The sequence below is a fragment of the Watersipora subatra genome, chromosome 4 (assembly GCF_963576615.1).
Source record: "Watersipora subatra chromosome 4, tzWatSuba1.1, whole genome shotgun sequence".
Lineage (NCBI taxonomy): Eukaryota > Metazoa > Bryozoa > Gymnolaemata > Cheilostomatida > Watersiporidae > Watersipora > Watersipora subatra.
In genome coordinates, this window is record NC_088711.1 from 18617669 (window position 1) to 18643509 (window position 25841).

At 35.1% G+C, this 25841-nt stretch overlaps 3 protein-coding genes across 3 annotated transcripts in view; 2 read left to right on the forward strand and 1 right to left on the reverse strand.

The window, feature by feature from the left end:
• Positions 1 to 918: 918 nt before the first annotated feature.
• Positions 919 to 11991, reverse strand: LOC137392913 (arylsulfatase B-like). The gene is made up of 11 exons (XM_068079276.1): positions 11857 to 11991; positions 10377 to 10536; positions 9815 to 9927; positions 7786 to 7888; positions 6661 to 6797; positions 4507 to 4645; positions 4069 to 4222; positions 3509 to 3648; positions 2984 to 3132; positions 2177 to 2427; positions 919 to 1478 (listed from the first exon to the last, which is right to left on the reverse strand). The coding sequence occupies exons 1-11, from the start codon at positions 11956 to 11958 to the stop codon at positions 1307 to 1309; spliced, it is 1620 nt and encodes a 539-aa protein (XP_067935377.1). The 5' UTR covers positions 11959 to 11991; the 3' UTR covers positions 919 to 1306.
• A 258-nt stretch (positions 11992 to 12249) lies between these two features.
• On the forward strand, positions 12250 to 21757 carry LOC137393607 (transmembrane protein 115-like). The gene is made up of 3 exons (XM_068080238.1): positions 12250 to 13128; positions 13579 to 13752; positions 21161 to 21757. Exons 1-3 carry the CDS (start codon positions 12389 to 12391, stop codon positions 21369 to 21371), a joined length of 1125 nt encoding a protein of 374 aa, XP_067936339.1. The 5' UTR covers positions 12250 to 12388; the 3' UTR covers positions 21372 to 21757.
• Positions 21758 to 22640: 883 nt separating this feature from the next.
• LOC137393298 (uncharacterized) overlaps positions 22641 to 25841 on the forward strand; it is a 34448-nt gene continuing 31247 nt past the window's right edge. Inside the window, exons 1-3 of the mRNA XM_068079784.1 lie at positions 22641 to 22720; positions 25092 to 25185; positions 25463 to 25565. Of these exons, the coding sequence (XP_067935885.1) occupies positions 25128 to 25185; positions 25463 to 25565 (161 nt within the window). The 5' untranslated portion in view covers positions 22641 to 22720; positions 25092 to 25127. The remainder of the gene's footprint in view (positions 22721 to 25091; positions 25186 to 25462; positions 25566 to 25841) is intronic.

Below are 25841 nucleotides of genomic sequence, written 5' to 3' on the forward strand. Positions count from 1 at the left end.
TAATACATCCATATGTTTTATTGCAACGAGAAAACACACCAATTTTAGAACATCAATCAAAATATTGTCTACTATCTCAATGTTGTGGCAGGGTCATCTTATTTAAACATTTTGTTTTCACATTTGACACCGATGTGAACTGGTATAAACAATACAGCCTCCTTATTTATCTCCTTTGTGTGTGTAATATTGAGTGTGGATAATAGGACTAGCGATTATATAATTGAGTGTTGAGAGTGAGGTTTGTTTTGTACTAACTACGAATCATTGTAACTTTTATACAAGTAGCCAGTTAAGATAGTTGACAAATCCACTTTACCTTCTGGATGTCGCAAAGGCCCACCCTCTAGGGTATAAATACTTTTGTATGTATAGTTATACATTTATTCATTCTTGTACACCATACAAACTACAGCCTTCTCTGGATCTTTGTACAAGCATTAATTAGCTAGCAACCGTCTGCATTGCACCAACATTCACAGTGCACCAGCAAGCATCATCTTCATTAAGTGACTAGGTTGGCAATTTTCTAGATTGCACCATGTTGGCTCGTTGTCTTCAAAGGGCTGAATTGCCATTTTGCACCAGCAGAACAGTTGTGCCTCCCTGGACATTTCCAATTACCAAGACTTGATAAAATGGTGTTTTTCCTTTAAACCTGCAGCAAGTATGGAGTCGCGATCTCTGCGAACAGAGGTTCAAGGATCAGACAACCTCCTTTAGCCTTCTCACAAAGATTTGCTTCAACACTGGAAAACATTATCTAAACTCAATAGGTTATCAACGCAAACTAGATCAAAGGCAAAACAATTTGCGATTCTTATATAATACTGCAATGCGCAAAACAACCATTTGATAGACCAGATTGAAAATGCAAATGTTCAAAATGAATACTTAGATGCAAACAGAATACGGCAATTATGGGAGACCATTTTTTTATTTATTACAAATTGATGTTACCAACAAAATAAAAGACAAGTACAAACATGCTTAAAAATATCTAACATAGTGTAAAGTTCCGCTATAGCACTGTATTATGCACAAGTGTATATGAAGTGTACGCTTAAAGAATCTGAGACAACTTAGTGAGCATATCATAAAAAGAACATGTTGGTTGGTAAATTAAGTAAAGTAAAAACAATAAATGCAGAATACATTGCGTATGCATTATGGCTGTCTAAATAGAGGTGATCACATTATCACATTCGAAAACTTTTGTTATGCCAACAGGGGCATCGTATAACATATGTGGAGTTAAAATCAGATCTCTAAGATTCAGGATCCCTACACGGATACAAAAACAATTTCATCCTCTTAGCAACATATCATCGACCAAATCCGCTTCAACTGGATCACAGGCCCTATAGTCATTGACACCTGGTGGGAGATTTGGCAATTTGATCCAAGGAACCCATACATCACCATGGTAAGTTGGGGCAGACCATTTGTCGACTGGACAGTTTCGAGGGGCCTGCGACCTAAAATTGTGCAATTAACTATTTAGCCTCAAATATTTTGTTTACACAAATATCACTCACCTGGCCGATGCACCTAAAATGACAGTTGGTGACATCAGCAAAACCTAATTTGAATGAATACTAAACCTGATTTTTTTGGGTGGCTAGATTGTAACTTAATTAATGATGAATTTACATAATATGTTAGTAGGTTTCATCAGAAAGTATCGGCATTTTTTATCATTTTGATTTTTGATTTATCATTTAGCTTTTGATGTTTGAGGCGATCTCACTGCCAATATGTTTCAAGATTAAAATCGGACAAAACTTCTGATCGTAAAAATCGGAAAAAACTGATCGTGGTTTTAACCGCGCTGCAATCAAGTTTCGTCGATTTTAATCTTGAAACATCCTGGCAGTCAAAATAACCTCAAACACCAACAACAATCACAAATGATACAAAATGCCAACACTTTCTGATCAAATCTACTCCGATTTTGTATAAGTTCATTTTTGAAAGTAACCAAATCGGGCTTTCCGCAAACAATTGTCAGTGGCCTTTCTAAAACAGCAATGTCATAAATGCCACCTAGAAAATGAATTAAAAAACTGCAAAGACATGCATGTATTAACAATTATCCTGTTTGAATAACTATGCATACTCATAGCATAATAACGAACACTGCAAGTTCTATAAATGATAAGCCAAAATGACTTACTTGCGGGCTATCTCCATGAGCCTTCCAACCATGCTCCCAACTATGGTTGGATGTTTTGAAGCGATGTTATTAAATTCACAGGGGTCTTGAGCTATATTATACAAACACGGTGAAGTAGCCTCTGTGCAATCAGGAAGACTGAGGTCCTGCACTCCACACTTGATGGTCAGATTTAGAGCAGAAACATTCGCACTCTCTGGTTTATACCAGTCAGGCCACTGCTTTGTAAATGATTTCTCTTTTCCAATCAACTGCAAAATACAATCATATGCATGTATTGTATATGATTGTATTGTATTTACAAGGATATTGACAGCCAAATGGATTCAATAAATAGATACATCTCTGATTGTGATGTGGTTTTTAATGTACTAATCGCAATCGCTAACCCAAAATCAATATGAAAAATCATAGACTGTTGTTCAACCAAGTGGTTACTAAAATTTGAAATATTTGAGCAGCAAGGAGAATTATGCAGCTCATTCCGCGAATTTTACTCTCTCCTAAAAGATGCTACACCCACCATCGTATGTTTCATTCTATGAACTTTCTGTTACTATACCTTATATTCACTATCCCGACTCCTCCGCAATACTATTAAACTACCAACTTTCAAAACACTTGTTTAATTTACTCAATAATTCTTTATTTCTGTCTTTTCTTTTTGTATTGGCATGTAACGGAAAAACATCATTTTGTTGATGATTCCTACTGCCAATAAAATATATACATATGTAAGAGTAGGATTTCTTTTACAGACGAGGCTTAACGTAACTCAGCCCACATATAATAAGATTGTGAGCTTACAATGAGCTTATAGTCGCCTTGTCTGAGAGCCCCAGAGGTCTTGTCATAATTGTGTACAATCTCGTGTCGTGGTGAGGGGAGGTCCAGGCTAAGCACATCCCACATGTTCATACCATAGAGCTCAGTCTTGTTGAATTCAGGGCTACCACCTGAAAAAGGACTAGCTAGTCTTGGTCTCATCTTAAAATCTGTCATTCTACGGCTCTTTGAACCATCTATATTCATCTTACCCATAATACAGATTGTTCAAAATAGGAAAACTACATTCCACAGCACAGGTGCTCATTCATGCATTATGGTATCCAAGCAATACACAAAAAGTAATATATTTATAATTAATACTATATAACGATGAAAAATAACTATATTTTATATGAGTTCTGAACTAGTAATTCATACAAAAAAGCATATGAATTGAACAAGAAAGCACTCTGCATTGCACATAGAGAGAAGAACAGTCTGCAAGGTATAAAATTAAATACGACACCATCAAGTACCCAGGCATGTATGATATTTAATTCGTACCCGCAATATGCATGATAGTGGGCAACCAATCAGAAACATGGATGAGCTGGTTGCTGACTCGTCCAGACTTCTGCAGAAGGGGAGACCATATGAAGCCTGTAGCCCTCATGCCACCCTCCCAATACGTAGCTTTGACACCACTGAAAAAAGAAATATTTGGGTGACATCGCATTAAAATCCGAGATCAGCCAACAAGAATTATCGGGTGATCTGGGTAATCTCTTGTGAAGATGTGTGTTAACTGATTTTGTTAGACTAATTTTTCAGCCATAAAATTTCTAAAGTAGAAGCAGAACATACAAAAATTCCTAAAAAAATATGACTGTCTTTATCACTAGCGAGTTACATATTAAGGCAACAATGTGTTGAATATTACAAATGTACAGACAGACATTTCTAATGTTTTTAAACATTAAGTAAATAACTGTTAGATAATGCAGTAGTGACAGACATGGGCCTTACAAACATCTGGGTTTTCCATCTAATGCCTTATCATTAACCTCTCAGCGATTTTTAAGAATTGAAATACAAAGCATAAATTTTAAGGATATCACACCCACCGGAGTGGCCAGTTGTTGGCGTGATTCATATCAAAGCCTGCAGCAGGACCACCATTGTCAGTGCTAAATATGATCACTGTATTCTCCATCATTCCTCGAGCTTTCAGTGCTGCTGTTACATTACCAATTGCATCATCGAGAGCAGCAACCATTCCTGAAACAAATCATGGCATATATTACATACTCTAAGAGAACATCGCGCAGAAAATGGAGTACAGGGTAAGGGTCAAGGAGAATCTCTTGCGTGACTTAGTGTGCAATAATCCTTGAGCAAAGTGTTTAAAACCTTAGACTACAGTTTCATAAGAAATATTAGTTGCTTTACTTGAGAGGTGTTACAGACACTTATAATTGTAGACTATTATCTTAGGTGTCAGCTGGAATGAGAGTTATAAGCACCCCAACCACGACCCCACAGCCACCAGCAAAGTAACTAACCAGCAAACAGTTTTCTATTTGGATCAGTGATGTGAGGAAATCTATCTGTGTATTTCTTGGGGGCTTCAAGTGGATTGTGCCCCGAATCCACAGGGTCACCCGAATGCACTGCTTGTGTAGGTAAGAATAGGAACAGAGGCTGAAAGGTCAACAAGTCACAATAAATACAAAAAGAACTTAATCACCGCAATGTAAAACATAAACATTTTAAGACTATATTAGACACTGTGATTGTTTTATCTTTTAAAAACAAGCGCTGACTCGGCAAATATGAAGCAGAAGTCTAACATTGTAGAACCCCACTTTCTTCTCCTTGGCGTTAGCTAAGGAGGACCTTAGGAGATTTGATCATACCGTTCTATTATTTGGTGTTTTAATTCAACAAAAAGCATTGTATTTTTGTTACAACTACTTCTTGCACCAGTTTTTTAAGACTCTGATGTAAAACTAAAAAGCAAGGTATGAAACAGAACCAAACTATGTGAAGGAGAACATTGTTGAACATTATCACGCTCAAATTTTGTCACATATAAAACACCTTGTATTTTGAGGTGATTACAACTTACAAGGCCGGGTTGTACTATGTGGGTACAGTTGGAGCTGTGCACCAAATTTACCCACAATTCATACCAAATCAAGATCTTAAGCATGTACCTGCTAATAACACAGCGCTAAATAAAATGTATTTCCAAACAGTATGACACATGTTTAATATGTTTCAAACAATAAAAGTTCGCAAGTGAAATTTTGTTTAAATTATTTGCAAGAGAAACTAGTTCAGAATACATAAAGGTTAAAATAGGTACAAGTTCAGTGATGATATAACAAGGTTAAGGGGAAATAGAACTATAAGAATTAAAGAACTATTGTCTTGTTCATCATACTGGTAGTAAAACTTCAATAATACTATACTAATCTATAGAAGAATCTTCATCAGGAGTAAACTTTGAGTGCATTCATCTCCATCTAAGGACTATTGAGTACAGCTATTCCGACACCACTTACAATGCTGGTAGATAGGAATGCAAAACAGTTAAGGCTACATGCAAGTTTTCTGACCATTATTGCCCTGACAGAAGATGATGAAGTATATGGTAGCAGTTATGGTGTGCTGCAATTATAAACACAAACAACAAAGACACCAAATTGGTACTATGTAGCATCCACTTGGGCTAGATATATAAAAGGTACTAAAAGTGTGAGAGCTTCGAATAGTGGGCAATGCTTTTCAGACAACAACATTGAAATGCCATTGCATCATGTCTTGAGGCATCAGTGAAATGCAGATGTCCTGTTCACTTATGTGTAGATTTTGAATGTTCTCAAAACATTACAAATCCTAGTTGGAAATGGGCAAGCAAATATCTGTCGGGTGGCAGCTATTTCATGTCTACGCCAGTAAAACCTCTAATACACATGTGCTTACCGTGCTCTACCTGGCTTTAAGGCATGGACCATGCCTACAAATAGCAACTCAATCAAACACACATTTTGGCAAAAAGGCTAGTTTATATGATTTGTTTGGCTTATTTGTTGCAATTATTGATAAAATAATTCATCGGTATGTTTTGCCTGTGATTGTGAGAGTGTCATTATTGATAAGAGGTCTTGTGCTAGAGGTCATGACAACAATATGAGTGTCAGTATAAGATCCGTCAGTTCTTGTAGATATTTTAATCCATGACATACACAGCCATAATAGATTAAAAAACTAAGTGAAGATTAGCTCTCCTCCTGTTTTGGATACCAAACTATGATAGGATTTATGTTAAACCAAAGATGACATCTACATCATCATATCAATTCATACCAAATGCAGCTCGCGAAGACAATTTACTGAGAAAAGCAATGTAAATGTTCAAGCTGAGTCCTGTGCAGAGAGAGTTTCAGGATGCACCTAGACACAATAGTAGGCTGTCTGGCTGCTGAAACAGTCTTGGCATAAAATGCAGCACACCGATTGGTTGATTAAACTAAAAATTAAATTGCTTATCTAGAGGACAAATGTTCTCAGTATAGTTAGGCAAAAGCACCTTGGGCAGTTTAATAAACCGTTATGATGCTAAATAGAATAATATGAAGCACATATGACACAGCATGGCATTTGTATACACAGATAGCATGTCGAGCTGGATTTCAATGTGTAGGACAAACCTGGCTGGTGTTGTGATTAGCTATGATCTTTTCAGCTCTGGTAGCAAACAGTTCAGTGGAGTATGAGCCATTAGCTGAGTGATCAACAGCCAGTCCATCTCTGTAATCAAATCCCCAGTAGCCCGCTGTCGCCCACGCTAGCAAAAAAAATATGAATGTTCTATGCATCATGTCATTTTAACCAGATCATAGTCTATATATTTGAGATACCTTAATGAGGGGCTGATGTAATCAAAGATAATATATTGTAAAACCTCTATTTTAACCTCTAATCGTACGCCACTATAGAAGAAAGGTTAAAAAATAGAGCGTCATGGCGTTCAAATAGAGGTTTTACGGTATCTTAAAAGTGGCCAAAGGAAGCCAAGGAGTCAGATGGCTGGATGACAGGATGTAAAAAGTGAGTGAGAGAACCAAGAAGATGGCTGGCATTGCTATGGAGGTTAAAGGCTGCTAGAGAACTGCTTCTTGAGCACTGTAAAATTGATATTCCTGCTATTTTAGGCGTGCATTTGCATTTCCATAGATACATCGATGCAGCTCTATGTTGAATCATGAATTCAACTGTCAGAATGATATGCATGTAATCAAGCATCTGGTGAACCAAAGCAAAAGAGGATGCTTACTATCAGTGAAAAAGGGAAATTGTTAGACACGGTCAAGAAAGTACGCACGCCGCTGTAAAATGCCAAAAACCGATACTGTGGAACATTAAGAAAGATGTAGAGAAAATTTGAAAAACTACATCTGTGTCCTCCAATTAAGACCTGAAGCATACTGTGATTCACAAAAACGAAAAAATTGTTAAAATGTAAAACATCTATGTCTAGGATGGGCTTGAGGCAGAGCCCAGAGCCTACTTTTCCAAAGATTTTCACATTTTACAAAGGGGGTGGCAAGAGTTCTGATTAACTGTGAAAAATTCAGGATCAATGTAATGAGTTATCACAAGTTTTTTAAGGTTGTGGAATAAAATATTGTGTACTCTCAGAGTAATGTTTGCTCCAACATGTAAAGCAACTTTGAGATCAAATTATCTTTGTATGTAAAAGTTTGACTGCATTTGAAGAACAGAGAGCAAAAAAACATTTGACATGTAAGCCGCAGGTAGGTCCATACGCATACCTGTATGGTCAACATAATCTTCTGCACCGAGGTAGTAACCATAGAAAGAATCAAAGCCACGGTATAAGGGAGTCAACTCTTTCATGAAGAATCCAAGATGCCACTAAAGAGCAAATGATCAGTTCAGTCTAATACATAATAAAAAGTGATTCATCCTAGCTATTGATTCTACAGTCAATGCTCCCAAGTCAGACACTGTTATCGTGCTTATCTAATTGAGCTGAAGAAAATTTGCTAGAGTAAATTCTGAGTCTTTATTTATATTATAGTTATATCTTCATCAAAATTTGAAATCAGGATATATTCTTACGTACGTGATGGAAGTTTTTATTTGTCTGAAATTCTCACAAGCATAGAAATACTTGGTTGAATAAAATATGTAGGATATTGGTGTAACAGCTAGCCAATAGTACATGTAGGTCAAGTTTTTTCATACTTTATAGAGCACATAGGACTCTCTTGCGTAATGGAAAACAACGAAAAGTCGTATATTAATTAACAACGGTTTCACACATTGTACGTGTGCACAACTCTAATTTTAAAATGAGTCATATTGAGAAATAAGTAAAACATTAAAACTTTGCAAGCTATATAACTATATTATGCAACTGTATATATGCAACTAGTAAGCTATATTGAACAAGACAATGTAAACAGTCATTAGCATTTGAACATAATACACAGGCGCTCTCAAGCATCTGAACACTGTACACAGGTGCCCTCAAACATCTGAACATAGTACGCAGGTGCTCTCAAGCATCTGAACATAATACACAGGTGCTCTCAAGCATCTGAACATAGTACACAGGTGCTCTCAAGCATCTGAACATAATACACAGGCGCTCTCAAGCATCTGAACATAGTACACAGGTGCTCTCAAACATCTGAACATAGTACACAGGTGCTCTCAAGCATCTGAACATAATACACAGGTGCTCTCAAGCATCTGAACATAATACACAGGTGCTCTCAAACATCTGAACATAGTACACAGGTGCTCTCAAACATCTGAACATAATACACAGGCGCTGTCAGGCATCTGAACATAGCACACAGGTGCTCTCAAGTGTAAGGACTTTATGATGAAGCATTGCTAAAAGAAAAATTGACAAATACTCCATTTTCCCATTGTGTAGCTGAATATTAAATTATGTAAATATTTAATATAAAATTGAACGTTCAGCAAAACCACTGAAGTAGAAATACTGCTTCAACTTATAAGAATAGAACAGCGAGTAAAAACTCTTTTCAACACGTACCGCTGTCTCCACAACTTAATAGTTTAGCGATTATAAAAGCAATAACAACAACAATACAATCTTGGTTTAATAGTTCACCCTGAATAAACAAATTATAAAATAAAGTACCTCAATAGGTGCTGCAAAATTTATAATGTAAAAAAGTTACTTTTAGATGTACACTCTTGAAGAAATCGTCAGCTTGAAGGTGAAATATTTCCGGTTTGGAAAGGTGGTTTCACTCCAGCCAATTAGCAATACAATGTATATATAGTCTGCTAGATTCTACCATGCAAAAATGCACTTTATCAATAATTATAAGTCCAGCAATACATTTAAAGCTAAATTAACAGTTTTACAAAGCAGGTATTTAATTTTAATAATGGTTATCTTCCGATTCAAAAGCATTTTTAAACAAAGCGGAATGACCTACTGACAAATCACAAAACAAAGAAATTATTTCCAATCCCACTACCCTGGACCCCAGCATCGTATCTCATTAAGGCTTTGTGGGGAAGATTTCGGTGGATAGCATATCACCATTTCTGTTATTATGACGTATTCAGTACACCTGCAGCCAAATTTGAATTTGGAGAAACATTTTTGGTCGAATGGCCAAAGGAAATGCCATAACAAGCATATGAACAAACATTGTGTTCAACATTAGAAGACAAAAAAAAATGTAAAACAGGGATATCGTAACCCGGGAATGCAATACATTACATAGGTAGTTATAGCTGTGAATAATACATAACTAAAAGTAATGCTACAATTAACATGAATGTAATCACCTTCCCAACAGCATGAGTCGCATATCCGAGCTGTTTTAAATACTGAGGCATGATAGTTTCATTCAAACCGAGGCCCCAAGGACAGCTGCCAAGAATTACACTTCTTTGTAAACCTACAATACAAATTCACATCAAATAATGCACCTTTCCTGTAATTTATTTAATTGCTTAAAGGTTGACTTGCAACAAAATTCACATTACCGTTATTTGATATGAAAAGATTCACCATGTCTTACTCTGTTGTGTTGTAGGTGCAAAATATGTGGAAAGGTGATTACAAGCTCTTAAAAGCTCAAGAACAAACAGTTAATCACAGCCACACGAGACCACCGTAGTTTGGATTTCCTTTCCAAAACGGCTCAAATGTGATGCAGTTGTGAGAGATGGTTTCTGTTTACACTTTCTTGCAACCTTACTCATCGAAATATTTTCACAAATATACTTTACACATTCAATAAAACTATGTCTATTGTTCTTATGCGTCTGTTTTATCGTCATTGTAATTGCTTAAGGGTGAAAGACAGATGATCACATTTCAAATTATTTCGCAAAGGCTACTAACCTAAAGACATAGGGTGTCGACCAGTCATCAGGGCTCCCCTTGTGGGTGTGCATATCGGAGACACGTAATAGTTGTTAAGGAATATTCCATCCCGCACCAGTTGGTCGATATTAGGTGTAGGTATTTGTGTGGAACCATGAAAGCTCACATCATTCCAGCCCTACATATATACATATTAAATAGCACTCATGCATATTTAAGAGGGCCTATTTCACATGAGACAGTTATGACAGTTTCTTGTACAAGACCAGGCATAAAATGGCATCACAACCTATTTTACGCTTTAATAAAATTCTGTATGATGGTGAAACATCCAATCTGACTATTTTTGCTTGATTGTCGTAGCACTTAACTCATAAAAAAACTGGGCAAAATGGTTCATGGTGGGAGATACAACATCAAATAAAAATAGTGAACGAAAGATTCCCAGATGAGTCGATTTCCTTGTCAAAAGGTAGGTGATTAGAACACTAATCAGTAAAATTAACTAATAGCAACCAAATTATTACCACTCAAAATTTTGGTTAGGCGTCACAATAAATCAAACTGCCAGTTCTAACAAATTTTTGTCTGTCTATGAGAATGAAAATCAGTTGACAAATGGCGACTAAGATAATTATGTCATTCAGATCTCATCCACTAAATTGTGCAAATTAAATTACAACTCGAAAGTATGATCAAAGGTGATAATGTGTATTTTTTATTTTTACAACAAATATGTAACAAACTACAACAGTTTTTGGTAAAGTAATATAGAACGAACATTGATTATTTTGAGAAGGAATTTCTGGACTTTATAAACCGGTGAGCAGTCTATCAGAAACAATGAAAAAACATTAACACATCAAAGCAAAGTTCTTATTTGGAACAGCTTTTATTTAAATGCAAGATAATGTGTTCCCACACTCTTTTACCCACTCGCCAAGTGCAGTCTCCGTGAGAAAATTCAACAATAATAATCTAGCAAATCAAAATTGAACTTCAAAACTGCAGATGTTCGCTTTTGGAGAAACAACTATTTTTGCAATTCTATTTCAAAGCGCATCAACGTTTTAATCAATTATGGCTTCAATCACCAAAAACTACAAAACTCTGTAGATGTCACTCCAGCTAATATAGTGGGCCAAAGACACTTACAAATATATGAAAAATGTTTATTGTGGTAAGCAGTAATCAGATTTTACAATATTTTTTCCACAAAGTACCAAAGCAAGTAAAGTAAATCGAAGTATACAAAATAAAAAAATTAACGAGCAGTCTAACTAATATACCGTAATGATAAAATTGAAAGCATGAAATATGTAAAAATCAAGCTTGAGGATTAATATAAGTATTGTTTAAACAAAAAGTGGCCAAGTATAAGCTCTGTGAAAATAGCCACACATATCTATTACAACAGATTTCTAGTTATGAAAACAAACATATAATGCAGAAATGTTTAAATAGGTAAGGCTATATGGTGAATGCTATAACCACTTACCAAGTCATCAGCTAAAATTAATACTATATTTGGACGCTGTCCTTTGCTGCAGTAAACAAAGGCGCTCAATAACATGAATAATGTTATATTACTATTAGCCATATTAAGACTGGCTAAGATCTCCGGAAACGGAGTTCGCCCTATGAGGACAAAAAGTAGTAGTTGCGAGCTTTTTAACAACAATAAAAACAGTTTTGAGATGAATGCCTTAGAAGTGACTCGTGCAACACAGATAACAATAACTTGTTGAGCCGACCTCCGTGTCTTTGTCGTAACTTCAGTATCTACAAACTATGCTCGAATAAAGCAAAGTTCTAGGGTGTTTCCGATTGTGTAACTTTGCAATCTTACTTCTATAACACGTTTAATGTTATGACCAGTATAAGTCTGTGACGGTATAGTAACACTAGTAATAGCGTTTAACTAAAATCTTACTAAACCGAAAACAATTAGCGCACGAACCGTTCGACAAACTTACTATTATACGTCGTGACTCAGGGATGTAAATGTATTTTTGCTATTTGCTGCTAAAATGTCATCTCCACCAGAGCAGAGTTTACCCAATGCTAGTGCAAAGAGCACTAACGTAACCAACTTCTTACAATCATCATCAAGTGCCTTCTTATCAGTGATTGTCAGTAGCCACGTTGTAAAAGGGACCGTTCTACTTTTGGTGATTTCATACTTTTTAACGTTTAGCAGTTCTGCTTTGGATCATCTTAGTGTGGTGCCAGGATATGTATTACCTCCTAACTTTTGGATATGGACACTGATCACTCACAATTTTTTGCAAGTCCACATGGTAATGGTTCTGATTGATATATGTGTCGTCATACTGTCAGGAAAACTACTAGAGCCTCTTTGGGGACCATTGCAGATAGGAATATTTTTTCTTATTGTTTGCTGTTGCTCTGCAGTTTGTACTGCACTGACGTACATGGTATTCTACTATGTTACTGGTAACACAAACTACTTGTTTGAGACTCGCATACATGGATTAGGTGCCTACATCGGTGGGTTTTCTGTGGTTGTTAAGCAATTAATGCCTGATGAAGTTCTTTTACGTTTGCCATTTGGTAAAGTTCGAAACAGGCACATTCCATTGTTGTGCCTTGTCACAGCTATTGTATTGTCGCTTTGTGGAGTACTAAATGGACCCTACTCAATCCATTTTGGCTTTGGTGTGCTTGCTAGCTGGATATATTTACGATTCTATCAGAAACATAGCAATGGTAATAGAGGAGATATGGCAGAAGATTTTACATTCTCCAGGTATGTAGTATGCCTGTTCTATGAAATAAATGCACAACATTTGTATTATTCAGGCCTACAACTTTTATGGACTTCGTATGATTAGGCAGCATCTTTTTGTAACTGTTTTGAAATATTTTGTTGAAATTCTAGCAATACCATCCTAATTTTATGTATTATCTGTAGACAATTTACGTAATGCCCGTTGTCAACTTCAATACATAGGCGAGATGTTAGCAAAACTTTTTCAGTAATAGAAACAGTCATCAGTACAAAATCTCTCTTGTGAATGTCTTCTGGTATTCCAACTTAGCATAATTTTCAGCTTCATCAATGTTTATTAGCATTTTTTGCAGCCCTAGCTACTCTTAACTTTTCTATGCCTTTTTAATAATGTTATCTAGGTTTGTTTGGTAAGATAGAAATGCAATAACACTGCTAAAACAAATATCATCACTATTATCTTTGTAGCTTCTTCCCATCACCTCTAGACATCTTTGTGGCTATAATTTCTAACACAATCTTCAGCCTATTGATTCGAGTTGGCGTGTGTAAGAAGCCACAGAGGAAATATGATGTGAGTTCACCTACGACCATCACTGTTACCTTGCCTGGCACTGACCCCGCTGACGCTGAGCGAAGAAGGTACGAATTAAGACTGTTTACTGTCATTCATTTTAAACTATTTAAATCCAAACCAACTATCAGATTATTGCAGAATCTTTGCATTATCGACTTATTTTTAATTAAAATAATCCACATGAACTGCCAAAGCATTGCAGAATTTTTGCTTTGTGGTTTTATTGCTGACCAAAATACTACGCATGAACTACAAGTATCATTGAATCTGCTTTGGCATAGTGTTGTTGAGCGTTTGGCACACTTTCTCACAATGAACACAGCATTAATTTGTGAGATAGATGTAGGGGCATTCATTAATTACAGTTGCAAGATTATTTCTAATCCTTTGGAGCCATTTGGAAATGCTTACATAATTTGGTTGTTTTGCTGGTATTCATTGCTTTGCGGTCTAGTTTCTTAACCCAAGTGGGTACTTCGCATAGTAGTGGCGGAATGTTATGTCAACTGTGACAGCATATAGCTGCTAATATGATTTGCTTATGAACAGGTCTTCACACGTCGTCTTTAGGGGTTGGTAGGAATTTCTACGTACAAGCTTGAATTGCTCCATGCCTGTTTCATCTGTTAAAATTGACATATTTTGAATCAAGTACTCCTATAAGTATACCCTGAAGGTTATTAACTGATTCCATTGTCTAAAAATGTTGGATGATTTTTTACAAATTTTCTAGACGAGCCTAATACCCGTCATTGCATGGTCATTAAAAACAGCTTACAAAGAGTGGCAGGTAATGTAGTTGCCATTGGCTAATTTGAGTAGGCTGGTAAGGTGGACCCATAGAGTTATCTCCCCCTAGAGTGATAACTACCCGAGTGTTTCCGGTGCCAACAAGGAGCGTTTAGGCCACGCCTCTTTTTTGTGCTAGTCAGTCGTAGTGATTGACTAGATAATAACATCAGCCATGGGAAGGGTTAAACAAGGATCATGAATTTCCAGTTGAGATAGTAATTAATGCTCATATTAAAGAAAAGATGATTATAGTTTATTACTCTAATATATGCTTATTATTTAAAGCAATTCAATACCTACCAGGGATTGCTAAACATATTATGGAAATGTTTACTTTTTCATTTCCATAAACATAAATATTTCCATAATTTTAGGGAAATGGATATGGACATTTTATTTTACAAGTATGGAAATGGTATGAAAATGGAAATAATATGGAAATGAATTATGGAAATGCTATGGAAATGGAAATAACATGGAAATGAATTATGGAAATGGAATTAATATGGAAATGAATTATGGAACTTTTATGGAAATGAAAATAATATGGAAATGGAAATACTATGGAAATGAAGTAGAGAAATGGAATTAATATGGAAATTAATTATGGAAATGGAAATAATATGGAAATGAATTATGGAAATGGAATTAATATGGAAATGAATTATGGAAATGGAATTAATATGGAAATGAATTATGGAAATGGAAATAATATGGAAATGGAAATAATATGGAAATGAATTATGGAAATGGAATTAATATGGAAATGAATTATGAAAATGGAAATTGCGACATACACGCAATCCCTGATACCTACATGACTTGCCAAGGCACTGAATAGATAGTGAGTGAAAGTGAAGGTAATGCAAGCAGTTACTCATAGATAACATATATAGTCATACTGGGGTTGTATTACATTGGTGTGATGGGAAGCTAATCAACTGCCATCAACTATGAGCTGTACTACCCGGTGTTGCCCGAGTAATAAAAAAGTATTTGGACAGAAAATTTATTTTTATATAACATTTACTATTCTAACTTTTAAACTTCATATCATGAGAAAATATTTTTAAGCAGTTTAAATGAATTAAGAGGAAAAAGAAAACAACTCTAAAGGTTTGCAAGCTTTTTCAAACTACAACTTTTAAATTTCATATCATGAAAGAAGTGTTTTGTTGAAATAAATTAGGAAAAAAAAAACTGTAAATGTGTTTAAATGTAAAATAATTAGCAAGTAATGGCTAAATATAACCTGTTTAGCTATGAGTACAATGAAAAACTATTTAATAAATAAGGTAATAAAAAAGTCTATTTTATTTTTATATAATTATAGTTAGTAGAATTAAGTATAATTTATTTTTATTTAACATATAACAACATTTACCACTTTAACTTTCAAACTACATATTATGAAAAGTGTTTTGTGTAATTGAAATAAATGAAGAGAAGAGAGAAAATAAAAACAACGGTAAATGTTTTCAAGCTTTTTCAAACAACTACCACATTTAAACTTCATATCATGAGAAAAGTTTTTTGTTAAAATGAATTAAGAAGAAAAATGAAACTACAAATGTGTTTAAATGTAAAATAATTAGCAAGTAATGCTAAATATAATCTGTTTAGCTATGATTACATGTAAAATAAAAAATTATTGTAATCATAGCTAATTTTTATTACTTTATTTAATAAATGAAGTAATTCACAACTACTTTTTTATTACTTTATTTAATAAATAAAGTAATAAAAAGTCTATTTTATTTTTAAATAATTTTAATTTAGTATAATTAAGTATAATTTATTTTTATCTAACATATAACAACATTTGCCACTCTAACTTTCAAACTTTTTGCTTGCTTACATCAAGCAAAGATGTCCACTAACTAGTGGACATATTTGCTTCAAGCTAGTCTATGTATTTGATTGATATGTATTGAAATCTAATATTACATGCAAGGGCTGTTTGTGAACTGAGGTGACAATGAATCACTCTATCACCATACAATGTCAATACTTTCAGTTGATGGCAGTCGATTAGCTTCCCATCACACCAATGTAATACAACCCCAGTATGGCTATCTATCTTATCTATGAGACTATGAATAACCAATGATATACAGCCCCTCATGTGTGGGGCTGTATATCATTGGAGTAACTGATTGCATTAACTCACTTACTTAACACCATCTATTCAGTGCCTTTGCAATGCATGTAGGAATTGAATTGCTTTAAATAATAAGTATATATTAGAGTAATAAACTATAGGGCCTAATCATCATTTCTTTAATATGAGCAATAATTACTGTCTTAACTGGAAATTCATGATCATTTTCATGGCTGACGTTATTGTTCTGTCGATCACTACGATTGACTAGCACAAAAAAGGGGCGTGGCCTAAACGCTCCTTGTTGGCACCGGAAACGCTCGTGTTGTTGAATGCACAGTTATCACTCTAGGGGGAGATAACTCTATGGGTGGACCCTCATACGATTAGAGGAGTATAGAAACCCATAGTAAAGATTTAATGCAAACACCTAGTAAAATTTATCAGAATTTGTTACACGTACTGTACATATTAAAAGTTAGTAACAAAATAATATGTTAACCTTAGTAACTATAGTTACTTGCAGTAACCTTAATGTATTTATTGGTTAAGATCTGCAATAAAATGTAACATTACAATGTAGTATGTGCAATACGTACCATAGAAAGTTCTTTCTTTCGAGACCGGCCTATAAAATAAGTTTTGAATTTAACTTAAATGAATTTAGCTTTCTAGACACATGCTTAATGCTAAGTTTTAGTATGTATTTTTAACTATTTTGCTGAACTTCAACTTTTTCGTCCGCTAAAATTTTATCACCTATGTTACTGGTTTTGTTTTCACAATAACTAATAATGAATAACGCCGAACTGAGCGAGATCAAGCATGGTATCTCTTTCATTTGTCGTTAGAGGGATTTCGGCAAATAGCATATATCGGCATATTTTTTATTCTAATGTATCAGCACACTGACTGCTAAATTTGAATTTCGAGGGAAATTTTTGTTGATTTCGTATGATAAAAATATTTCATATGGCGAGGGCGAAAAATCAGCAGGTTCTATATCACAGGGTGAAAAAATGGTACAACAGGTTACGATGCTAAACTTACATATCTATATATATATTTCTCAAAGTATGTCTGTGTGTCGTCGTATATCTGTTGGTTTTCCGGCTATAGCTATTATTAGAACAGTGGAGCTGGACAACAATGCAGACGCAAAGTCATGGCTTACGGTCATTGAAAGCCTAGCCTTATTACCTAGCTTAGTGGAATTTTCCATTGGCAATATGCCAGGCTAATAGCTTGAAAGGTACAGTAGTTTGACAAAGTTTTAAAACCTTTACAGTTGTTTTTATTTTTCTCTTAATTTATTTCAACTACACAAAACACTTCTCTCATGATATGCAGTTTGAAAGTAAGAATGGGAAACGTTGTTATATGTTAAATACAAATCAAATTTCTGTCCAAAAACCTTTTTATTAGCCGGGCAACGCCGGATGGTACAGCTAGCTTATATATATATATATAGCTGAACTTATTAATAAAAGCTGTGAGAGCAAGCTTTAGTGATGTTGCGCGTAATGCGGAGTCGTTATGCGTATTTTAACGCAAATAATAACCTACCCAATGAATCCGTTACATCCTGTGTAGCTTAATGTGTTGATTTGCCACCTTGTGATTGGGAGGTTCTGAGATAAAATCTTCTGTGATACAGAATAGATACCATTATTGATCACTACGCTTAGTTAAATGCGATTAGCTAATGGATAAGCGTGACGGCTGCAGGATCTGAGATCAAGTCCTCTCCAAGGTAGATTTTTTATTGCTAGATTTTAATTGCTATAACTGGACACAGGGTGTACAAAACACAAACCCTGAGATTTATATAGATTATTATTATAGATTATGATTGTTCTACCAATAAAATGAATGCATTACGTTTATGCAACTATGCATAAACTTTTAATTCCATATTCTTTATGCTATTTCATAATCTTTGTTTTTTTAAGTTGGTAGTTTTTACTTTCAACATTTCCATATTTATTTAAAAAGCTTCTATTCTTTGGAAAACTTCAATGTTTTGTTTTCGAAATTACCTCAAATGTAGAGTTGAATATTTACTCAAATTGCATATCATGCTTTAAACAATTTGTTTGCCAAAGTTGTAAATAGAGGTTTTACTGTAGGTGTATTAATAGTAGTGAGATGAAATGCTAAAAGAGATTGATATGGATTAAGACTGGTAGATTCAGACTGGTAGATATGACGGTTCAGAATTTTATAGATTTTCAATTTGAAAAAGTAATAGTTTCAATGTTAACAGGTTTTAGTAACAACACCATGCATGTTTTCAGACCCAGATATTGGTTTGAATTGGTTAAAGCCACACGTTTTTGCATCTGAGTAGGTGAAGGTCAACCACTTTTTCCCACTTATTAACTGTTTGATGTCTGTGTTAGCCTGTCTTGACAAACTGTTATTTTTGCGGAGTTGTCCCTCGGTGAGCGGAGCGAGCGAAACAACAGCTTGTCACAATACGCACTGCGCCTGATGCATCAGCTGCAATGAAAGGGAGTTGTTCTCTTCCGTCTATGCGCTTGGCTGCGATGTTATGTCGGTCGGTCCATTGGTAATCATAACTGGTTTAGCCAAAAAATTTATGTAGAAAAAATAAGATAGAAATGTTTAACCAGAGTCCAGTCTCTGCGGTAAACTTTAGTAGAACTGCACTTTTCTTCACTTATGAAGCATGCTTTTTTCTCTGGTAAGGCTTTACGGATTTTTCTTCTGGTTTGGCTTTACACATAAAGCTAACTGCAGTGTTTAACGTGAAGCCATGAAAGATTGGCATTTATTCCAAGTATGTGCCAAATTTATTCTATTGTGTAGCAAGGTGGACAGTATTATAGTGCATTCGTTAAATAGTTTTCCATAGAACTGAAAGGTGTGAGTTCAAATCCAGTTTGCAGCGTATTTCTCATTCTTAAAACTTCAATGCTACAGCTGGACAGACAAAAGCACAAACAGAAGCACGGACGGATAAACATTGAGATTTTTATATAAGGAAGAAAGACAAATTTAACTAAGTAACAATATGTTCAACAAAGAATCAAAACATTTCTCTAAGCTTTGATGAAACCTATTCACATCAAATGCTAATCTAAAATCAGGGTTTTAACCATGTATCTGCTAAGAGTGCTAAATCGAATGTATTTATAAATGGTATGACACATGTATGTTTAATATTTTACATGATACAAATTTTTAAGTGAACATTTTTTTAAATTATTTGCTGGACAAACTAGTTCAGACTGCATAAAGGTTAAAATAAGTACGAGGTCAGAGATGATATAGCTAGGTTATACTAGGGTAGAACTATAGGAACTATGGAACTATTGTCTTGTCCACCATACTGGTAGTAAAACTTCAATAGTATTATACTAATCTATAGAAAAATGTTCACGAGGAATACATTTTGATTCTGCATTCATCGCGATTCAAGAGCTATTTGGTACAAGAGTTCCACCACCAATAATCAGAGAATGTTAGTAGATAGGAATGCAAAACAGTTTGTCTGCAAAAATTTTCCAAATGATTGTCTTGACAGAAGATAATGAAGAATTTAATGTTATTTAATAGGATATACCACGCTACACTATTAATCACAAGCACATGTTATTGTATCGACTAGAGGGTATACCCTATATTTTACAATTAAATCATGTGATTATATCACTATATTTCTATGATAGCATTATTCACATTTGGAGTTGTTTGCAAGTTGACCTGCCGTGCATGTTAAAGGTCTCAACGGACATTCGCCATATAGACATTCAGCATTTCATTTTATGTATTTAACAGCAATGCATTCTGTTTGGTGAAGACTGGACTGCATTGCTAATTATTGACCCCACAGGTCAATAATTAGCAACGAAGTCATGTCATGCTTAGCAGTATTCCAACATTAGTGCATTTGGAACTGGTAAACTCGAAATAAATACGACTGAAGTTTGAACGTTTTTGCCGTTTCCATGATGCGTATCTCTTGCGGAGTGGCTCTAAGGCTCAAACCTGCGCACCATGGAAACACTGTGAAAAACATCACACTGAACGATTTAAAATCTAGAAGTTTAACAGAGCACAAATAGGAGCTAAGTTATTTCATAAATCGTTATCTTTGTTTTGCATGAGACAGTTGTCCAAACACGGTTGCGATGAACTGGATGCATAAAGATCTTTTTGAAGTCAAACAATTGTAAATAATGCTTTGTTCTCGCTCCAGCTATAAAATGTTTTCCAGTGATATAGTTTTTCTCTCGACTGATGCAAATACAGCATTAGAGAATTTATCATATGATTTTATAATTTTATCAAATGAAAAGTCATATTTTATATTACTGGGCTTGTCCATAATTAGCCGTGTGATTTTTGTAAAGGTTTCCTAGCTATGTATCAAAGATGGAATATTAGAAGCTACAGCTTGATACAATAGTTGCTATTCGATATACCTATGTTTGCTTCACTCAAGCGTAACTATTTAATGATGACAACTATTACAAAAATACCGATCAGGTTTTCAGTTTATTTCATGCAGTTTCATATTACTTCCTGTTGAACACAAACCTGTCCCTTTACAGACAACTGGCTATTAAAGCATTAAATGAGAGACTTAGCAAGACGGGTGATGAGGCGAGTTGGCCTGGATTGGAAGATGACGAACAAGAGGGAGCCGAGCCAGAGCTGGTTGTTGCAGGAGCTAATGAGCCTCTGACAACATCAGAAGCAGTTGCGGGTGGGGACTCTACACCCACCACTAAGGACAATGATAGCACTGGATCCTCTCCGTGATACATTCCTATAGATACATATGAATGGGTGGATTCTATTATACTGAATGAGTGCATTGAACTGTTATAAGCGTGTGGAGTATCTCACGAGAGCTACATGTACCTTCAACTATCAGTCATTTGCATCTATGGTACATAGGTCACTCTTTTGTTGAACAAGGCATTGATCCTGTCGACCTAGATCACTCATTTTCTTATTCTTGTGTTCTGTTCATGGAACAACTCTGCAGTCACCCTCATAGAATACCGATAGAATACCGTATAGGGTTCTTAGACGCTGTCATGACATTTTGTGTTTGTTGATGTTCTCTCAACACTTTTCGAGGAGTTATGCTTTTGTGGCGTATTTTTAAACATATTATAGATAATAAAATATTTATTCATTGATGTGTTATTCACCATAGATTAGCTGTTTGTGGTTTTTGTTAATTTTGGTTTGCTATCAGCTTGGCCAGGATTTTACATGCTGTAACAGCTCTGCGTAGAATTGTTAAGTTTTAGCTGATTTAGTCACATTTAGAATGATAGAGTTGCATGAATACTACTTCAGGCATGGTCATGTTAAGTGTCATTCCAGTTTTACATGTACGTACTGTACGTTAGAAGCTTTTAATGGATTTAGGGATTCAAAGAACTATTAGTAAGCAAAAATAGACATTAGTCACGTCTAAAATGGAATATGCATGTATAACTTGATTGCTTTAAAGAGAGCGATTTGAAAACTGGCACGGAGCTCAATCGGTTTCATGCTTCATTTATTCTCATCCCTTATTTACTACTTGGCTGTAAAATTTAATAAACTGTTTTGGCAGTTTCCCCTAAATTTATAATTTGTGCGGTCATCAATTGGTTATTGCAAGCAAATGAGGATTGTTAAAGACATCAAAAAGGTCTCTCTGCATTCCTTACCTTACTTTTAACTCCCTCACTTGAAGTGTTAAATATTCTTTTTCAAAAATTGCCATTGGTCTTACACGAGAGCTGTACATTGGAACAATAATAGAAACTCAATATATTTCGTCATTATTTACTGTATAAAACGATATGGGGAGTTTTATATCATTGATCTGTTGCATCTAGTATGTTGAAATACCTTCACTTGTGAGTTATGTAATCTACTAGTGTACTATGTAGCAAACGAATTTCCGAATACGGTAATTCCGTATTAGTGTATTTGTTCAGTTTGGCCTATTATTTTGGAGTTGTGTCATGCACGTAAAGTTGAGAGCCGTTTTCTCAAGGTTCCAAGGTCGAGCGATTCACGAGGTCCGTTGCAATGCGATATATTATTCCCTAGGATCGGTGAAATAACTTCTGAAGCTTTTCAACGTAAAACACACTATATTGCTGGTATATCGAATATAAGCTAATTATTTTTATTATTTCCTAACAAGAATAAAACTTGTTGCCATGTAGAGTTTTAGAGAAAAACAATTTCGTAAGTTGTGTACCGTTCCATTTGTGTACTCACAGAGTACACAAATGGAACTATACGACAGCTAGTTATGGTTAGAAAGACCGATGATGCCTAGAATGAGATCATTTACAAAATAATAGTGATTGCTGTGAAGCTGCGAATTAATTATTGTTATCTCATGCTGATAGTAGCAACACAAATGGCGATTATCAAATCTACTGAATTTGCTAACCAAATTTTCTACTACGATTTTCTGACGCAAGGAATCATCCTTGCCAGCTGGTAGTTTATCAATTGGTGAATTCTGATGCGAGCTGGTTCACTATGAACAATCACGCGTGGCATTAGCTTTCACATCACGAGGGGGTCTCATTGCACCCGAGGCGGGGGCGAAATTTTGACACTGACAATTGGACACTGACAATGCGGTTTCTTCTCTTCCCACTGTGGTCCTTTTTGCATCAGGCTCATTCCTTGCAATTTCATTTAAACTCGAACTTGCCACCAAGGTCCATGTCACACTTGATATTGGTATTTTACTACTAGCAAAACTTTGTCACCATTTTGTAAGGTCAAGCCAAAATCTCTCCATAAACATGGTTGGAACAAGCTCAGGAACGTTTTTTATCTTTTACATTGTATTACCTAGATTCAGATGCGCGCCTTATTTTTCAGTTTGTTTTATTTCTTGTAGCCTATGCAACATATATGTAAAAATGTTTAATAAAAGGTATTGCAAAACTTTAGATCTTTTGTAACAAAATAGCGCTTTTCTTATAGTGCTATGCAAAAGGGTTGGCCATTGCTTATTTGTCTAAGGGTTTTACTTGAGTGTAGCCGTCTTTTGATAGGCTTTGAGCACAAATGTAAATCTTAAAATGGTTGACATTTAATGACAAAAGTTTAGCTGGGAGACTGTGCCTACAAAACTGTACAGAGTTTTAAAACTAAATCATATTTCAACAACCTGGCGAAAAGCACGAAGCATATGTGTGTGTGAAGTTTAGATGAAATTGGCCAAAAAATGTGGAAACACACAGCAGTTACGCAGACTATCAGACACACTATGACAAAGTGCGATTTATTAATATAGATTGGAATTTTACTACTTGGAATATGGCATGCCTCTGCCACATATGTTTGTCTTTTCTAGTAGCCACATGTTCTAAATACTATAAATAATAGTATTTAGGACATATGGCCTAGAGTAATAATTTACCAGAAAAGAACTAATGGATATTCTAAGTTCTCACTATCTAAGAATGTCAGGTTGGAATGTCTTAGCTCACAGGTTCAATGCACTGGTGATCTGTTCTGGTTTCTTGGAGAACAATCCAAATACATGTAGTCTTCTTCCTAGTCATCAGAATGTGATCAATGAGCCAATCTGTGTGCTTTCTACTACAATTTTATGACAGCTTGCATAAAGTGGACCTTCAAGTCAAACTTAAATTTAAAATCAAAGATAATGAAGTTTAACTTCGGTGACTTCTAATCAAAAAATAATAAAAATAAAATTTCGATTATCTCTCAAGTCTCAATGTGTAGGTTGGTAGCAGGAAGCCAATCTAGCTGTAAACTACACAGGCAATAGTACCATAAAATTCTATGGCTGCTCACCATTGATGAACGTGGCAAGGCATCGCTAAAACACCCAGACTACCTCCTTTTTTTACATTTCTTGAATTTAGCAGCATGCTGTTGCTAATCTATATCTATGTAACTTGTGCAACTGTCGAGGGAGAATGACAAGCTGTAAACTGACATTACCATTAAGCTGTTTAGTAAGCAAAGAGTGAGATGATGGCAGGTCACTTTCTCATTCTTTATTCCTTGACTAATTTTTTGTCCAACAGTTGGCAGCCTGGCTGAAGGGTTTGGTTCAACCGATATAACAAATCTAAATATATAAATATCAATGTTTGGCTTTTTGTTAAACCCTGTGTCCAGTTATAACAATTAAAATCTTGCCACGGAAAATTCACATGTCACTCAATTTAGTCTCGGGACTTCCAGATCTAGAGGCGGCGAACTTTAAGCTACATGGAATACAATGTATTCATTGAGCAAATAGTAATTACATTGGTTGAGATACTTGCGATTGAAGCCCTTGCTTTCGGTTAATAACTAGCACTATTGACCATTACTCGTAACGATTGTTAAGCTAGCCCAAAACACAGGTATTGTTTTTGTAAAGATTTTAGTAAAGATATAGCTTTCTAGGTAAGTTACTCAAATTCATTTGGTAATTATTCTATTACTCGTGCACCCTGGGAATTTGGTTAGTCTGTTATATATTTTCAGGTTGAATAGAGCAGCAGGATTAAATGACTATTCACAATGTACTCAAGGATACTACAGTTGACTTCTTGTCTGTTGCTACTAAGTCTCTGCACTGGTAAGTGGGTTATAATTTGCTTGTTCATTGCACCATTTCTAATATTGAGCGCTCCTAGTAGCTATTGTTAAGTTATGCAATCATGCCTGCAGTTTAATTGCATTTAGATATTTGTTAATGAAATTTTATACCAGAAATATATGATTTGCAGGGCTTGCCGAGATGCTTGCTTAATGCGATATCTATAAATTACGCAACCCTTTTACTGGGCGCTTGTTAATTATTTGTTTTAATTTTATATGTTCATTTTTATATGTTCATCTTCGATGCATTGCAGCATCGAAGATAGAGTTTCATTTTGAAAGCACATCTAGTGATGCTCTGCTTCAAGATGCAAGTCTAGAAGTTCATGCTAAGTCAACATTTGTCCTTCAAGCCAAGTAAGTATGAGAGTTCTGTATTCTTCTAATACTCTTCACCAGTTTTGAACTGGATTGTGTTTCACTCGCGTTGACTAGATGCTTAAAGATTAGCTTACACAAATTTGTTGTAGATATTATCAGAAAGAGTTGATGTTTTTTACCATTGGCGACTGTTTTTGATTTTCATGTGATCTGATTGCCATTGTTTCTAGATTAAAATCGATAGAACTACATCCCGATTAAAAGCCTCGGAAGAAAAATATGTGTGAAATGGCTTCACCAGTTGTTATCATT

Bases quoted from the DNA above. Each gene is read 5' to 3' on its own strand.
- LOC137392913 (XM_068079276.1), bottom strand. From the start codon at position 11,958: ATGGCTAATAGTAATATAACATTATTCATGTTATTGAGCGCCTTTGTT. The intron at 10,537-11,856 runs GTAAGTGGTTAT...GTATATATGTAG, and splicing joins TAATTTTAGCTGATGACTTG to GGCTGGAATGATGTGAGCTT. The intron at 1,479-2,176 runs GTAAGTCATTTT...GCACAATTTTAG, and splicing joins CTCATGGAGATAGCCCGCAA to GTCGCAGGCCCCTCGAAACT.
- LOC137393607 (XM_068080238.1), top strand. From the start codon at position 12,389: ATGTCATCTCCACCAGAGCAGAGTTTACCCAATGCTAGTGCAAAGAGC. The intron at 13,129-13,578 runs GTATGTAGTATG...TTATCTTTGTAG, and splicing joins GAAGATTTTACATTCTCCAG to CTTCTTCCCATCACCTCTAG. The intron at 13,753-21,160 runs GTACGAATTAAG...GTCCCTTTACAG, and splicing joins GCTGACGCTGAGCGAAGAAG to ACAACTGGCTATTAAAGCAT.